This window comes from Microtus pennsylvanicus, chromosome 9 (assembly GCF_037038515.1).
Source record: "Microtus pennsylvanicus isolate mMicPen1 chromosome 9, mMicPen1.hap1, whole genome shotgun sequence".
NCBI lineage: Eukaryota > Metazoa > Chordata > Mammalia > Rodentia > Cricetidae > Microtus > Microtus pennsylvanicus.
In genome coordinates, this window is record NC_134587.1 from 8539770 (window position 1) to 8558434 (window position 18665).

Sequence of the window (18665 nt, forward strand, 5' to 3'; positions counted from 1 at the left end):
TATTTGTACACATACATGAACATTTTAGAAGATTGTGACTCCATTTCCTCTTTTGTAAACTGGTGACGATTATCATTAAGTGTTCTGTGAAACGAACTGAGTTGGAAATGTCTGGTAAAGAACTATCACTCTCGACATGTTAACAGATTTACATATCCTTCTTTACAGCACCACTACTATGAGATAGATAATCCTTAGTTTTGTGTATGAATTCCCATCCCTACTCCTATAAAAACTACCCCCTCACCAAAATAAAAGAATAAAAAAAAATCAAGAAGTTCTCATCCTCATAAAATAGTTCTTTCAATCCATCCTGCCCTAACGAAACATTACTTCACTTTAATTCAGGAATGAAGACTGTTCAATGTGTGCCTCACCGGACAACCAACAGTCACCCCACTTTCTGGGCACACTGGTAGAGAATACTTTCCCAGGGCCACTGTCCCCATGTGCTCCATAGTCTCACTGCACACATCAGGCGCTTTCCTTAGAGAACTGTTTATTCCACGTGAGTAAGTTCAGTGCACACATCAGGCGCTTTCCTTAGAGAACTGTTTATTCCACATGAGAAAGTTCAGTGCACACATCAGGCGCTTTCCTTAGAGAACTGTTTATTCCACGTAAGTTCAGTGAGTAACCAGAAACAGTAAATGAAACAACCACAGTGCTTGAGGTTTATTTTTATATGCTCATAAAGAAATAAAATGTCAAGATATAGAATACAGTGTAACAAATCAAACAACTCAAAATGAAGGTAGACACAGACAGCACAAAGAACATGTATATGACATTGTGCAAATTTCTGAGGTTTCAAAAAAGTGGTTTTGGTTTTGAAATTCTGAAACTTTTATTATACTGTTCAAGTAATTCATATTTCAAAAGTTAGATTTTTTTTTTATAACTAATTGACATACAACTCTACGACAACCTGCCTTTACCCCGATCTTCAAAATAGTGCTGTTCAATTCTTCTACAGAATGCAAGGAGGTTGCTATAGTTTTTCACCTTCTCAGAAAGTTCATCACTGGTCAGCTGTGTGGTGAGAATGGTGTATAAATGGCCAAACACCAAAGCATCAAGTTCAGTAGGTCTAAAAAAATAATGATGAGAAAAGCTAAGGCACCTCATTTTTACATTAGAAAGCATTCTTTTTTAAAGAACATTTTATTCATCAATTTGAAAAGAAAAAGTCACTGAAATAAATCCTACCACAACTTGATGGAAATTTTTTTCATTTACAGAACATGAAAAAGATAACATTAATTGCATTCATTTTTAATTTATTTTTATTTCATGAACGTTGGTTCTTGCATGAAAGTCTGTATGAGGGTGTCCAATCTCCTGGAAGTGGAGTTACAGGTGGTTGTGAGCTGTCATGTAGGTGCTGGGAAATGAACACAGGTCCTCTGGAAGAGCAGCTAGTGCTCTTAACCACTGAGCCATCTCCCTAGTCCTAAATTCATTATTTTAATCATAAAATAAATATAGTATGTTTCCAGTGTGGCAGAAACTATGCTAGAGATTAAAAAAGAAGATATTCTAAGACATGGAAAACAAGTGTGAACGTGTGCACTTGCACATGTGTGCAAACACACACACACACACACACAGAGCAGGTTCTCCACATGCCCATTACAAGAGTCAATAAAAAGGCGATATGTGTCTTATACTGCAGTAAAGCTGCACTCACTGAACTGTTTCCCTCCCCAGGGTCTGTAAGTTTTAAAAGCAGCAAGCACTGCCCGAATCTTTATAGCACTAGACCTCAGCCCAGTGTCTGCAGTCTCCGGGTTGGCTGAGTACATGAAGGCAGGAAGGTAAGTACACTGTAGGATGTGAGATGTACAACCTGGCACCTGCCTCTAACTGCAGCACTCAGGCTTAGTCAGTAACATTGTAAATTGAAGGTGATCTTGGGTTACATACCAATTCCTGTCTAAAAATAAAATGAAATGGAAATGTGTACTCTGTGCTCATATTTAAGTAGGTAGTCAAAGGGTAGCATTTCTTTTTAAATAAGAAGAGTCCTTGGACTTAATAGCACCATAATTTTTTCATCATAAATGAAGAAATCAATAACAAGCAGATCCTTACAAAGAGCCAAGAACACGAGGAGATAAATGCAGAGTTAAGGTCTTCACTAGAGTAATATAAACACTAACTGTCCTATATCCCTAATATGTCTTAAAAAGAGATATCTATCTTACAAGTGGGGGCTGGTTTTCTTAATACACATTTATGTCAATCATCCCTCACTTCTTATATGGCTGGGCATTCTTTATCAATAAATGAAGGCTCTGAATAAGGTCAACAGTGAATCTGTGCTCAAGTTAAGGTGGGTCAGAAGTACTCTGAAGAGATCAAAATGTCAAATGCTAAAAGTATATACTCATATATGGAGTTATATATGGATATAAATTTATATATATAAATAAGCATACAAAAACTGTTAACATAAGACAGTTACTTAAAGTTGCTTTTGAAAACCGTTGGGAAGTAGGATACAACAGCTGAACCAAACAAAGCACATACATTATCAAAACACATTTTTTATAATCCATAAAATTTAAGACAATGTCTACTTGTATAGTCCTGGCTGGCCCAGAATTTTCTATATGAACCAGTTCATCCTCAAACTCACAAATCCACCTGCCTCTACCTCCCAAATACTAAGATTAAAGGCATTCTCTGCAATCCTTACAAATTTCAGTGACTCCTGTTAACTAATTCTGACTGTTAAAAATTATCAATTCCCACAATTCCTTCCTTTTAAAAAGTACTTGTGAGGCTGGAAAGAAGGCTCAGCAGGGGTAAGGCACTTGCTGCCCAGCTTGATGACCTGAGCTCTATCCCAGGAACTCACATGGTAGAAGGAGAAAACCAGCTCCTCCAGGTTGTCCTCTGACCTCCACACTGTACTGTAGCATGCCCTCCACCAACACATACATAAATAATTTAAGTTTTGTAAAATAAAGTACACTTGTGGTTATGCAACAATATATATATTTCTTAAAACTCAAAACCATGCTCTTAAAAGTACCAATTTTACAAAATGTAAATTATGCCAAAAGAAAAAAGATAAGCAACCAATTCAGAAAAACCTACAGCTCTTATGAAAGACAAGGACAAACCAACAACAACTGAATTACACAAGTCATCGAGATGGCTCGGCAGGTAAAGGCACTGGCTTCCTGATAATACAATCTCAATCCCTGGGCCCTCATTGTAGGAAAGAACCAACTCCCAGAAGCTCCACCCATGTGTCATAGTACACATGATCCCTGTATACACATGAAATAGTGAGCTTTAAACTGCTACTAAAGTATGAAACTCAAGGTCCTTTCTTTCTTTTTTCTCAATTACTGTTCTTGTTACAAAACTTTTTTCCTCTTTTCCATTTGGTTTCTTTTAAAAGTTTTTTCTCAATATCTCCAGTAGGTAAGTAACAACCAAAGTTGGTTTTAATTTTAGGAAGTAAAAGTAGGATACAAAGGAAAAGAGAATCTGTCACTGTTTAGTATACGTGAGAGCCAAGGGTACAATTCAAGGCTTCTAATTAGAATCTAACCTATGTATCTTAAGCTAGTACCTTACTAGTTAAGAAACCATGTCTCATGAAAAAATGACTTCTGCCACAGAAAAATTAAAAAAAGTTTTGCCACAGCAAAATAAAAGTACAAGTTACCTTTTCCTAAATGTAGATTCTTTCCATTTAATACTGATTAAATGAAGGGCAGACAGACATGTGGCATACACCTGTAATCCTAGCACTTGGGAGGCTAAGCAACAGCGAGCAGAGGTTTGAGGTCAGCCTGAGCTACATAGCAAATTCCAGAACTACACAGTAATAGCCTCATCTCCAAAAATTAAATAAAAAAGATAGGCAAAATTATATTCTTCAATCTAATTATTAATAAAAAAATTTATCTGCCTAAGCATCACATTAGGTAAAATTTTTGAATGCTTATATCTTAAATACCAATTAAATATCAAAAGCAGGTCTTCTGTTTCACAACTGTCTAAATTTCATTTTCTTTTGTAAGTTTAAATACAACTTAACAAAAGTAATATCTTTAATTTTTCTCTAAATCACATGCCAAAAGGTCTATAGTTATCAACGCATTGACAAGGACTTTAACTAAAAATTATTCTCCTGCCCGCCCATGTATGTGTAATATGTATGTGTAACAAAATCACTCATTGGTAAACAAGAATATTGAACTTCAAACAATGAAACATAGCCCCTCTCAACTTTAGCACTAGTAAGAATTCAATACCAAAAATAAAAAGAACTACATAATACTAACATCTGGGTATATGTCTTTGCGTTAGGGACTAAAGAACAGAAACACAACATAGTTGTAAAAGCTGTAACTTCCAAGATCTGATGAATCCTGTAGGCTTTTTGCTTCAGAGATTAACAAGTCCCAATTTTTAATTTTAAAATAATTTTATATAACCTGAGATGTATATGTTATATATGTAGTTTTATATTACTTCTGTTACAAAATGATATAGTTGAAGTATTTCTAAATTTTCATTTTCATTTTTAATATAAAGTATGTTGGTATGGCTACAGAAGATGACGTCTATGAAGAGTAGCAATCATAGCAAATGAAGCCCGTGGAGGACTTGTGTTTGACTCCCAGCACCCATGTCATAGCTCACAATCACCATTAACTCCAGCTCAGGACTCTGGCCTCCTCACATGTACAAACCCAATCATATACAATCATATATTTAAAATAGAATAGAATAATTTTCTTTTAATTATTGGAGCTGGAGAGATGTGGTTTAGAGCACTGACTGCTCTTTCAAAGGACCTGGGTTTGGTTTCCAGCACCCACATCACAGCTCGTAATTGTCCTTACACTCCAGCTCCATGGGCCCAATGGCCTCTTCTGGCTCTGCAGGAACCAGCCCTATCAACAGGCTTTGGATTTAATAATAGACCTTACAGACTCTTCTTCAAAAGAATAAAGCAATCTAGGAAGTTCCTGACATCAACCTCAGGCTTCCACAGGCACACACCTATCCATGCATGTACAGCCATATACACATTTACATATGGGAGCATACACATGCATGCATACCATACACATGAAAAATTATTATCAACCTAAAATACAGTGTTTCTAATAATAAGCCAAGAAAAAAATAGCCTTAAGAAAGTCATTGAAAGCCGGGCGGTGGTGGCGCACGCCTTTAATCCCAGCACTCGGGAGGCAGAGGCAAGCAGATCTCTGTGAGTTTGAGGCCAGCCTGGTCTACAAGAGCTAGTTCCAGGACAGGAACCAAAAAAAGCTACGGAGAAACCCTGTCTCGAAAAATCCAAAAAAAAAAAAAATTAATTGAGATGAAAATACTAATTTAAACTCATCTACACTGTATCACATAATTGAACAATCACTTTCAATATATGAAAATTATTATTTTTGCCAGGCAGTGATGATACATGCCTTTAATCACAGCACTCAGGAGATTGAGGTAGCTGGATCTGAGTTAAAAACCAGTCTGGTCTACAGAATAAGTTCCAGGACAGTCAGGGATACACAGGAAACACTGTCTTAAACCTCCTCCCTAGTTATAATTTTTAATAAAGAAAAATCTTTGCCCTTTTAATGAACCTTATTAATTAAAAATGTAATTAGCATTAAAATTTTAAACTCTTGTTAATAAAACATGCATTACTCAATTTACATATATACATATATTTTATCTATACTCCTTAATATCTGTATTTATGATATTTTCATTTTAAAAGGATAAACAGTTCTTGTCCTTCTGACAGTATTCTGCTTGTTATTAATGACTCTCCTGGTCTTCAAGCATCTTATACTACAGATTGGAGCTATATTAGCAGCATATTTGTGTTGTTGTACTTGAAAGTTTAAGATTTTAATATTTTGTACTTCTTACAGCACTTTAAACTATATCAAAATCTTTGTCAAATCATATAAAAACTGACTGATTTACATGACTGATCTTAAGAAAACTCAATGACAAGGACCAGACTTGAGAAATCTTAGTTCTATGTTAAGCAGCACTGTGCCTCACAGTCAAGAGGGGAATAAATGTTTAATGAGTACAAAAATGAATTTTAAAAAACAAGTCTTTTCTATATATTTATATATAATATATACATATATACTATACATTATATGCATATTACCATATATATTACCATATACAGTATATATTATTATATATCTATATCTCTCTCTATATATAGTAATGTATCTTGCTACTTGAAAATAAAATCTGTGGACAGAAAGCTGCAATATCAATGACATGACCACAGGGGGCTGGACCCTTTCCTGTACCGTAACAAGAAGAGCAGCACAGTTGTCCCCACCAAGAAGAGCAGAGCTATATGTCCTTCTTGAAAAGAATAAGAGCTCTGTGATAAAAGACATCTGAAACCTCTATGTCAAGCAAAGCCATTCCCACAAGAAGAAAACATCTTACTGCTTATTGAAGAAGTAAGGTTGTGTTCCCAGTCTTTGGGAAAGGGCTTGACAGCACTGGTCCACATCTTCTAAGACCTATGCAAGCAGGGAACCAAAGAGAAAAGTAGCCAAATTAGCAAAACCATAAAAAGTATGTAAGACTCTATATCCCAGTTCATAACAAAAACAGACTCAGTTTAAAATTTTAAGACCATAGAACTTATACATGACATAAGTAATGCTTTTGATATTAATGGGAATTAGTGAAAACCCATTAAATACAATTTAAGTTACTGATAAAGATCACTGTTTAACAAAAAGTTTTTCTCTCAAAATTTAATTCTCTAAACAATGTTTTCCTGAGACCATATATTCAATGATTTTGCTTATATTTTAAGGGGTGAGGGGAGTCTACTCCATAAAAATGACATACTAGAAAGTGCTGGAGACTGACCTCACTCACTCTATCCAGTTACTTGCTAACCCCCTGTAGCACACATCAGTATGATGTCTAGCTAGGAATCAGGGAGAGAAAAAAAAAATCACCAGTTAGCTTAAATGACTGATGTTCAACTTCAAGACCTTGAAAATTACACTTTTAAATATTTTTGTTACTTTAGTAAACTTAAGACAACCCCCTTCAAGTGAAGCCAGTTAAGTACTGTACTTAATAAAGCTTTATTAAGATCTGATGCTGTAGATCTATTTATTGACAAAAGACTGCAATAATATGCTGTTTAGGAGGAGAAAAAAATCAAGTTATAGAACAGCAGGCAAAATATGATCCCATTTGAGGACAGTATTACTTAGACATCTAGAACATATTCTGCAAACGAAGAGAAGCAAGTCTGAGGTGGCAGGATCTCAGAAATTACTTGTCATTTAGGCCTCACAGGCACAGGAAACTTTCATAAGAGAAATATAACTATGTCACGAGAGAGAAAGGATATCAAGTATTTTGCTGTTTATGTTATAATATTACACTTAGATTATTCTTTAAACTAAGGCCATTTTAATGCATAGGAAGAGATCCTTTTGTTAACTTCGATCTGTACTGACCTGGTCCAGAGTCTTGTTACCCCATCCGATAGCTTTCATCTTACGTTTGACTTCCCACTGCTTCTGATAGGCCAAAATGTGGTTCAGGGGCCAAGGGTAAGGGGAGCCATACCTAGCATGAGTGATCTAAAGCAAAAAAACCTTGTGAAACACAGAATCCTTCCTAGAAAACAATGCATTTTTACAAACAGAATTCTAAAATGTATCCTCGGAGTGCATACATAAAGCAATCTTGAAAAAAATATATATAGCTTACAACATAAAAAATTAAAATTTTAAACCATTCCCTTTAAAAATATATAAACTTTTATGTACTTTACAACCAGTTCTATCAAACAATGACACATGGCTTCCCTAAAATGTATGTGCAAGCAAAATTAAAGTAAGTGAAAAACTGTATCACTAATGGTATAAACCACAATGTTTCATTTATGAGCAGGGACTTGCGATTCTGAGCAGAAGTGTTTTCTCATTAAATTTTAATTAAGATAAATGCTGCAGAACCACTCACCTCCCCGGCTGTAGCTTCATCACACCACTGGAGATACAGCTAGGAACAAAACAAGAGTCACTGAAACTACCAAAAAGAAAAGGGTCAAACTTATTTCTTGCCACAGTAATTCCTAATAAGACAACTTTGTAAATTAAATATATGAGCTTTTTCCTTCTTGGCTAATTCACTGGACAGAATTATCAAATTTACCAGCAGTCTTTACAGAAAACATTTCTTATGTACAGAACATATGTTTGTATATATGTACAGCAGTATTGTATGGGTATTATTAAAGTAAACTGCAAAAGGCTAACGTGAAACAGTGAGTAGACAAGACTCACTGCTTCTAAGAGCGACAGCAGAGCTGAAGCTATCTGGAAACTTGGTTATAGATAATGACCCCCAGCCTGAATCCAGCTTCTCAATGGCTTTACAGTAGACTGTAAGGAAAGTTTATATGAGAATGCAAATTATACAAGACTATTTTATTTCAAGCATTATAATCTTATACCTCTGCAGTCAACAGCATATTGTTGACTAATTCCATGTAAGCTTTCATTTCTGCTTTTTGGACTTCATCCAACCCATCACTAAGAGAATGGCCCTAAAGGGAATTTAAAAAAATTTTAAAAGAGCATCATATTAAAATACAAAAATATTTCAGTTATCTTTCTATCACAAGTAATATAGTATATAAATGTCCAATGGATTAATTTCCAAAATGCTTTCTAAAACAAAATTATTATGTATAAAAGTATACCTAATATTCAGTCACTACTAAGTAGTTTTAATTTGAAATACAAAAGATGTATTTTCAATAGACAAAATTACAGAATGAATTATTTCATAAAGGAGAAAACAAAATGGTTAGTAGTAAACCTTGTGTTTTTCAGGCATAAACCTTAAAAACAAAATAAATGTTAAACATGTGCTACTTATAAAATGGGCAAAGATGGGGGAAAATAGCTAACGATAGGGGGACAAAGACAAAGTCAAAAGTAACAATGAAGAGACATAAAACAGAATAGCTCCTAGCTCAATGCGATGATCTGTTCTAATTATTAAAAGATATATGTCAAAGCACCCTAATAACACTTTCAGGAATTTATCTTTTTGTTTGCTTTGTTTGGGACAGAGTCTTAATATGTAGCCCCGGCTGGTCTGGAACTCACTCTGTAGACCAAGCTGGCCTCAAACTCACAGAGACCCGCCTGCCTCTGCCTTCAGAGTGCTGGGATTAAAGGTGTGCATCACCACGCCTGCCTTAGGAATTTATCTTAATGAAACAAGTATACAGAGTTTTCTGCAAAAGAAAATTCATTTTAATACTTATAAATAGCAATATAAAAGATCAATGTCCAAATGCTCATTTAAAAACTATATAATGCATAAAACACAACAGAAAACCATGCAACCATTTTTAAGATATGTATCTGTGTATAGTCATTAATATGGAATCATTTTAAAGGATAAAATAACACATAATAGTATGATCTGGTTTTCTGTCTATATAAAGGTCTGCAAGAATGCTGCCCTAAGAATGAAAGTGTTGCTTTTCTGTTATTGTTCTTACAGAATTTCTCTGTAGCTTTGGGGCCTGTCCTGGAACTAGCTCTTAGACCATGCTAGCCTCGAACTCACAGAGATCCGCCTGCCTCTGCCTCCCGAGTGCTGGGATTAAAGGTGTGTACTACCACTGCCTGGCTAATAACAGTGTTTCTTAACGGTTAAAATCCAAATTAAACAAATGAACAGAACTATTGACTGCCAAGTAAGAAACTTAATATTTTTGACTTCAAAAACATATCCTATCTCTATTTTCCTTCTCAAAGTTCTTAAGAACTTAAAAGGTTCATTTAAGACAAAAATTCTCATTTCCCTATATTAGAAAAAAAAAATCAACCTACATCTTTGCTATTGATTCATATTATGAAACAGCACCCAACTTATAGTTCAGAAATATTTTCTAATAATTTACATTAGCATTTCATTAAGCTAGGTTCAAATCAATGAAAATGGTCACATGCATTTTCTATTTTTTCCATTACCTTGGCTTTAACGAACTGGACTATAGGACCAAGTTCTGACACTACTTGATTTCCCACATGAATAAAAGGTACTTTTCCTGTTGAGGAGGAGAAAATATGTAAGAAAACAGTTTCAGTAAATTAAAGTTTGTGCTAGTAAAAAAAAAAATTAACAAGAAACTCAGGTTTGTTTTATTCATAAAGAAATGTTATAAAATTGTAATTTTCCAAATGACAGCCACAAGTATCTGCTAAAGTCTACAAATTTTAAGCATGATTGCCAATAAATTTTAAAATAAAAGAGCCAAGCATAAGCAGCACATGCTGAAATTCCCAGAACTCAGGAGGCTGAGGCAGGATTTGAAGAGCAAACACAGCCCCCAAAGTAAAACTCACAAAAATCAAATTACTACAAAGGAGGAAGGGAAAGAACAAGCAGATTCATTTTCTGAGTTCTTGCCTAGATATATCAACTAGTCATCACGTTCTCATTTCAGAACACTAAATAAGATTAATAATAAATCACATGGCCCAAGCCAGGACACTAGTTCAAGATCACTGAAAACTTCCAAAGAAATACAACTGGGATTTCTCTTCGGGGTACAGCACAAAACCTAAATCTATACTGAAAAGTGTTTTTGGTGGTGGTGGTGGGATTTTTGTTTTTGTTTGTTTTTTGAAACAGGGTCTCAGTGTGTGTAAAACTCACTTTGAAGACCATGATGGTTTCAAACGCCCAGAGATTCACCTGTCTCTGCCTCCTGAGTGCTGGGAAAGGCAGTCTTCCAATGTTTTCTTTTATGCTTTCTAATTTTAAATCCGATACCCACTGAAGTCAGTATTCTTAGTGAGTAGTGATGATGAATAAATTGCGTGGACTCAAAGAATGTACCACCTTAGAGGGTGTTCTACTTTGAGTTATGTTCCCAACACACAAGAGGAAAAGAACAGAACAGTAAGCTCTTGAAATGGTAACGCTAAGAGACATAGCTCAACTTATAGCTCCAGTGCCTGAACAGCATGAGGCTGTGGGTCCACACCTCAGCAGGGAGAGTAAGGGAAAGAGAGAGAAGAAGAAACTGGTGTCTTTAAATAAATGCCACATTAGAGAGTAATATTCCATTTTAATAAACATTAATGCTTAATACAACTATGAGAGATAAAGGAAAACAGTCTCTGAATAGCAAGCTCGCCCACTCCAAGTGTGAAAGGATGATTTAGTTCAAGCAGAGTTCACACTAACAGCAGGCTTCTGCCTACTACTTTTCCCTTTATTCACTTCTAATTCAGTCAGCCTGAGGGTAATGGATGAGGTGCCTGGCACCAGTAAAAGCTTCATCTGCATCTGTGGGATAACACTACAAAGAAAAGAGAGCCTTTGGGAACACAACACTCAAGAGATGTATTTTTATTTCCCTACTACCAATGGTGCATTCCTTTTACTGCTTTATAAATCTCAAAAACCAAACAATCTAAACTGGATAAACATTAGGTTATATTGTTATTTGGTTTTAACTTGGAAAAAAAACTTTATTAGAGTAAATACAGGTCATCTCAGATTTTGAAAAAAAAAACTGTTTCATGCCTAGACATGAAATATAGATATGAGATATGACATTTAAGATTTTATTTGATGTGTGTGAGGTAACTCCAGTTCCGTGTGCATGTGTGCATGCACTCTCACACAAGAGCTCTGTCCTTAGCACTAAATGAAGGAAACACAAAGATCCCGGGGGGGGGCTGGCTACTTAGTCTCACCAAATGGTGAACTACTGGTTCAGAGAGATCTTATTTCAAAAGGAAATAAACCAACAAAAAGGTGGAGAGCCACAAAGAAAGACATATTAACTTCTGGCCTCTGCGTGTGATACACCACACCTACTCCCCCCATACACAAATTAAGCATTGTAGGTAATAAACATAGAAATAACGTGGCTAGTTAGCTGAATATGCAAATACATTCAATAAAGAGATAGAGTAAGATGAAGCAGCAATGAAGAGTGATCCTTTCCTTCTCAGCAGGTTAACTACTGTCACTGTGCAGTCTTTACTGCAGCTATCAGGCAAAAGCACAGAGAGAGACAATTCTCTGCGTCAAATAGAACTGTGTGTTCTGATTCTCATTTTACACAGAAGTTACTCCAGATCATATTTTTTATCTGTGTGTGTGTGCGCACGTGCATACGCGCACTCATGCACACATGTGTACAGGTGCATTCACCCATGCAGGTATGGGTATGCGGCAGACAGAAGTTGATATGACATTAGTGTCCTTTGTCATTCTTCCATCAGTCTGTCTCCATCTTACTTTGATTTTGGAAACAGAGTCTCTTACTGGACTTAGAGCTCAAGGATTAGGTAGACTGCACTGATGGGGGAGTGTCATATATCAATCTGTTGATTTCATTGGCTAAGCAATAAAGAAACTGCTAGGCCCATTGGATAGGCCCACCCTTAGGTGGGTGGAGTAAACAGAACAAAACGCTGGGAGGAAGAGGAAGTGAGGTCAGACTCCACAGCTCTTCTCTCGGGAGCAGACGCAGGAGAGACGCCATGCTACCTGCTCCAGGGAAGACGCACACCATGCCCCAGCTCCGACCCAGGATGGACTTAGGCTAGAATCTTCCCGGTAAGCGCACCTAGGGGCGCTACACAGATGATTAGAAATGGGCTAAATTAATATGTGAGAATTAGCCAGTAAGGGCTAGAGCTAAGGGCCAAAGCAGTGTTTAAATGAATACAGTGTCTGTGTAATTATTTCGGGGCATAAGCTAGCCGTGGGGGCAGCTGGGGTTTTGGGGACATAGCCCCGCCGCCGCTCCCCATATTACTACACTGCACGTCTCTGTTTCCTAGCTCTGGGACTGCAGGCATGTAGCGCACCATCATACAGTTTGTGAGCCGGGCAAGGGGCTGGAGATTGAAACACACAAAGACTCACAGACTGAGACATGGGTCATCCTTGAAGTCAGAATGCCCCAAGAATGCCTCCTTTATTGTGTTCAGGGGGCAGCTTATATAGAGATAGCCACGCCCCAGCCAAACGCACCAGAAACCATTCCCCTGCCATCAGGAACTCCTGAGGGTCTCGGGCTCAGAGCAGCCGTAGGCACTCAGATCAGGGGAAAACAAGTTGTTTACAAGAAATTCAGGATCTGGGGATTCACAGCTCCCAACACAGGCAGATACTGGCATGCCCAGATTTTTGTGTGGGTGCTAAAGATCTGAACACTGGGCCTCATGCGTGGACTGTAAATAGAGAACCATCTCCCTAGCCCTATTTTTCTTTTTTTTTCTAAAGAAAGCAATAACATATTGTCAAGTAAGTCTGTATATTCAGAGACTGTCAGCTAGAAACTCAGATGTCATCTTGTCTGAGCAGCTCATGTAAAAAAGTTAAAAGAAGAGAAACAGTTAATAACAGACAAAGGAACAGGATTAATGACTTCCTAACTATTAGCCAAAATGTTTTCTAACTGTCCTATGTTCTGTTTCAGAAACCCATTACAAGCTGAGTACGGCGGCACATTCTTTTAATCCCAGCACTCAGAAGGCAGAGACAGGTTCTATGAGTTCATGGCCAGCCTGGTCTACCAGAGAGTGCCGGAACAGCCAAAGAAATACAGCGAGTGTGGTGGTTTGAATGAAAATGGGCTTTAGTGGAGGAAGTGTGTCCCTGGGGGTGAGCTTTGAGGTTTCAGCTGGGCAAGCCAAGCCTAGCGGCTCACTGCCTCTTCCTGCTACCTATATATCCAAATGTAGAACTCTCTGCCTGGTACGCCACCATGTCCTGCCATGATGATAGTGGATAAATCTCTGAAATTGCAAGCCAGCCCCAATAAGTTTTCCTTTATAAGAGTTGCCATGGTCATGCTGTTTCTTCATAGCGATAGAAACCCTAAAACAGTGAGCCCTTGTCTCAAAAAAAATTATAATTTTAAGTAGGCAGATTTTTAAGGAAATTTTGCACTTATCACTCCCAATCATGATAAAGGAAATACTAATTTGAGACAAGATTAAGTATAAATGTCTTAGTAAAAAGGCCAGAGAACATGACAATAAATGTGTAAAATGAAGCTAATCCATAATTATATAAGCACAATAACTTACATACGTGACAAACTACATCACTTCTTGCCACTTATCCTAACTTCAGTGTTAAATTACTAATCATTTTATAAGTAGGTGTGTTAGTTTGGATGTAATTGGCCCCCAAAAGCTCATAGCGAATGGCAATATTAGGAAGTGTGGCTTTGTCGGTGTTGGAATGGCCTTCAAAGGGAGAAAGTGTATCACTGTGGTGTGGGCTCTGAGGTCTCAGATATGCTCAAGCCATGTGCAGTGTCTCAGATAACTTCCTGCTGCCTGCTGATCAAGAAGCATCTCCTTCTCAGCGCCTCCAACACCATGCCTGCATGCCATCATGTCCCACCATGATGACAATGGACTAAACCTCTGAAACTTAAGTCACCCAATTAAATGTTTCCCTTTATAAGAGTTGCTATGGTCACGGAGTCTCTTCACAGCCAGAAAAACCCTAAGACAGTAGGTATAAACCAAATTCCTTATATGACAAAGAAAAAGACAGTGAAGATACAATGTATTTCAACAGAATTCCACAGTTTACATTAGCATCTGAGCCAGCTAGTTTTTATGTTAACTTGTCGCAAGCTAGAATCATATAAGAGAATCTCAGCTGAGAAACTGAATGCATAACAGTGGTTTCTCAACCTTCCTAAACTGCAACCCTTTAATATAGTAGTTCTTTGTGTTGTGATGACCACCAACCATAAAATTACTTTTGTTTCTACTTCATAACTGCAATTTTGCTATTTTATGAATTGTAATGTAAATTACCTGTGTTTTCTGTAAAAGGGCTGTTTGATTTCCCACGAAAAGGGTCATGACACTCAGGGTTAAGATTGCCCCGAAAGATTGGGCTATAGACAAGCCTGCAGGGCATTTTCTTAATTAGTGACTGGTGTGGAAGGGCCAAGTATATTATGTATGATGCAACCCCTGAGGGCTGGTGGTCCTATAAGAAAGCAGGCTGTGCAAGCTATGAGGAGAAAGCTAGTAAGCAGTGTTCCTCCATAGTCTGCATCAGCTCCTGCCTCCAGGTTCCTGTCCAGTTTGAGTTACTACCTTGGTTTCCCTTAGTGGACTGAGATTCAGAACTATGTAAGCAAAATAAACTTGTTCCTCCCCAAGTTGCTTCTGGTCATGGTGTTTCATCACAGCAATAGCAACCTCTAAAAATCCAAAATATATTTGATTTCTAAGTCTAGAATATTTTTCTTAGAAATGTTTATTCAGAAATCCAATAAATGTATATTTGTACGGAATTTTCAGTGTTATGGGATGGGTATCTACAGATAGTCTAACAATTATTATCACCCTTAAAAACTTAAGGGTGAAAATTAAATGCTAAACACAGCTAATTGCTAAATAATCACCATATCAAAATGAAGAGATTAACAAATTTTTATATGCATAAAAAGCTATATAGCATACCTAATCAATTATACACAATCATTTACTCATGAAAGAATGATTCTGTGTAGTTATTGCTTTAGCAAAACCAAAATGAAAATAATCTGTGACATTATATTTAACATTTAATTAGCTTTGAGACATTTGAATGAATTATTTGAATCTCATTGATTTAAGACTATTTAGATCTATTGGCATCTAACACACAAATCATCATCACTAAATCCACTAGCATGTAACACAGATCACTGTCATCATTCAGAAGAGCCAAAGTGAAGCTTTACTAAAAGTACTTTAAAATACTAAAAAAAAGAAAGTTGACGATTTAATTATTTCACGTGCTTTTTTCTTCTACCTGTTCTATAGGAAATATAACTCAGGGATGCTAAAAAATTCATTAACATTAAAATTTGCTTTCAGGTAAGGAAAGCCCTATATAAATAAGACTGGGGAAATGTAATATCACATATGTACTGAACATCCAGTTAAAAACCTCAGACCAGAGGTGACATAAATAGACATAGGCCTTCATGATTAAGCTTATAACTGCTACTTTAAAAAGATAAGTCTTCAAAGGGGGGAAAATAAACTAAGGATTTGATAATGGGGGCTAGAAATACCGCCAGTGGTAAGGAACTGACCTAGCAGGTTCAAGGCCTTAGGTTCAATCCTCAGTACAAAAGAATAAACAGTATTAACAGAAAACACACACTTACCAGATGGAGACATGTATTCTGCATTTGCCCTACACACCACTTTGACAGGCAGATTACACATTTGCAGAAAGGCCTGTAAATGAAGAGAAACATAATAAGCCTGGTAAGAATACACACATATTTGAAAAGAACTCTTCCTTCTTCATTTCTTTCCTAAATAGTCCATACAATAATACTGCACTGGAAAATGATGAGCAGTTTAAAGCTTCCAAGCAAAATTATCATTTTACTTAAAAAAAAAATCTGTCATTAGTAAATATATAAACTTAAGACAATTATATATATACATACTTAAGAAAAAAAATTTATTCACATTCATATTACTTTATGTAAGTAAGCAATATTACATATTGCTTTAACTTTCTTTAATGGATGACTAATGTCAAAATTTTATTAAGATACTGATAGTTTAATATTTTTATTCACTGAAGGACTGTCATCTTTCTCGTCATACTGGAAAATTCAAAATGTTATTTCTGCTACTCAATGTTCTTTTCAGTAATCCTCAAAATCCTGACATGTGGTTTTTATGTTAACTAATTCATCATTTAAGATTTAAATTGGGCTAGTCAGTGGTGGTGCACACCTTTAATTCCAGCACTCAGGAGGCAGAGGCAGGCAGATCTCTGAGTTCTAGGCCAGCCTGGCCTACAGAGCTAGTTCCAGGACAGCCAAGGCTACACAACAAAACCCTGTCTCAAAAAATCTTTAAAAAAAAAATTAAAATTGGGAGCCAGAGCCCAGTAAATAAAGGTGTTTGTCTCCAATCCTGACAACCTGAGTTTGAGTACCCTCCAAAACCCACATGGTGAAAGGAACCGGCTCCCAAAAGTTGTTCTCTGTCTTCTATACACATATGGTGACACATGCTCATGCTCGTGAGCATGCTCTCTCTCTCTCTCTCTCCCTCTCACACACACACAGCACAACTCATAAATAAACATAAGAGTAAATAAAATTTTAAAGAGACAAGTGATTTTCCCCTGGTTTACAGAAGAACTGTGAAGGATTAAATGTCTACTAATAAAAGAGTAGGTAGACGATATAGTATATCCAAAACCAGAATGTTCTACAGCTGTCTTCTCTTAAATAAAAGAGTAGGTAGACAATATAGTATATCCAAAACCAGAATGTTCCACAGCTGTCTTCTCTTAAAAGCTTATGCTTTGGAAAAATTTTTTATGATTAAAAAATATATAAACTGGGTGTGGTGGCACACGCCTTTAGTTCCAGTACTCGGCGGGCAGGTGGATCTCTGAGTTTGAGGCCAGCATGGTCTACATGGTGAGTTCCAAAACAGTCAGGGTTACATAGAGACCCTGTCTCAAGTGGGGGGAGGAAAAAAAAAAAGGAAAGAAGAAAGAAACAGAAAAAAAAAATTCACATAGACAAATTCTACCTAACCTACTATTTTGTAGGACACTCCAGGTTTGCGCCCCGGTCCGCTTTCATAACTTTGTGACGCCTCCTCTTACAGTTTTCCAATGTTCTTTCTACACGATAATTCATTACATTGGGAAACCTTAAGTTACTGTAATTCTAATTCCCATACACACTTTAGAAGGAGGAAAAACTTTTATTTTCACAAGTTGATAAATTATAAAAAAAATAGTCAAATGTAAGTTGCCATAAATTACTTCATTAGCAAGGCTATTTTTATCATATATTGAAATTAAGGATAGAACAGCCAGCTTATACACAATACAAATTTCTCAAGAGCTGTTTCCTAGGCTTCCTTTTCCATTTTGGATTGAAAATCAATACTAAACATGAACAACATTCTAAACAAATCTCTGATTTACCCATTTGTAAAACTAAGGTAAGACTGTTCCAGGCCACTCTGGGTTACATTACAAGAACCTATCTTGTTACAAGACCCTGTCTCAATAAAATAAAAATAAAGCTCTGTATTTTAATTTAAAAGTATGTCAATTAAGCTGGATGATGGTGGCACATGCCTTTTATCCCAGTACTAGGGAGGCAGTAGCAGGCGGATCTCTGTGAGTTCGAAGCCAGCCTGATCTATAAGAGCTAGTTCCAGGACAGGCTCCAAAGCTACACAGAGAAACCCTGTCTCAAAACACCAAAATAAAATAAAACAATAAAAAAATACATCAATTAAAATTTTAGTCCTCTAGAAATGTAGAAATGCTTCCCTGAAAAAAGAAATCCCCTTTATTCACAGCATGAGTAAAGTTTTGTAATTTATGTATATCTGCTCTCCCCAAGCAAAAGAAATGCTTTAAAAAGCCAAAGAAAGTAATTTTGCTTTTTTTGAATTTCTGCTGGTCTCCTTACAAGCTCCTTCATTTTCCCTACAACTGACTTATAATATTGTATAGTATTTGATGCCAAGCACTCGACGTTGCTTATTTTGCAATGTTATCTGGGTACTCCAATCAAAGTGGGCAAGTTACTGTGGCAGATA

General features: G+C 36.5%; 1 protein-coding gene across 1 annotated transcript in view; it reads right to left on the minus strand.

The window, feature by feature from the left end:
• Positions 1-651: 651 nt before the first annotated feature.
• The window catches only part of Mtx2 (metaxin 2), a 50006-nt gene continuing 31992 nt past the window's right edge, over positions 652-18665 (minus strand). Inside the window, exons 4-10 of the mRNA XM_075984843.1 lie at positions 16238-16310; positions 10050-10126; positions 8513-8605; positions 8020-8058; positions 7509-7634; positions 6469-6545; positions 652-1090 (exon numbers count right to left, since the gene is read on the minus strand). Coding sequence (XP_075840958.1) covers positions 919-1090; positions 6469-6545; positions 7509-7634; positions 8020-8058; positions 8513-8605; positions 10050-10126; positions 16238-16310 — 657 coding nt within the window. The 3' untranslated portion in view covers positions 652-918. The remainder of the gene's footprint in view (positions 1091-6468; positions 6546-7508; positions 7635-8019; positions 8059-8512; positions 8606-10049; positions 10127-16237; positions 16311-18665) is intronic.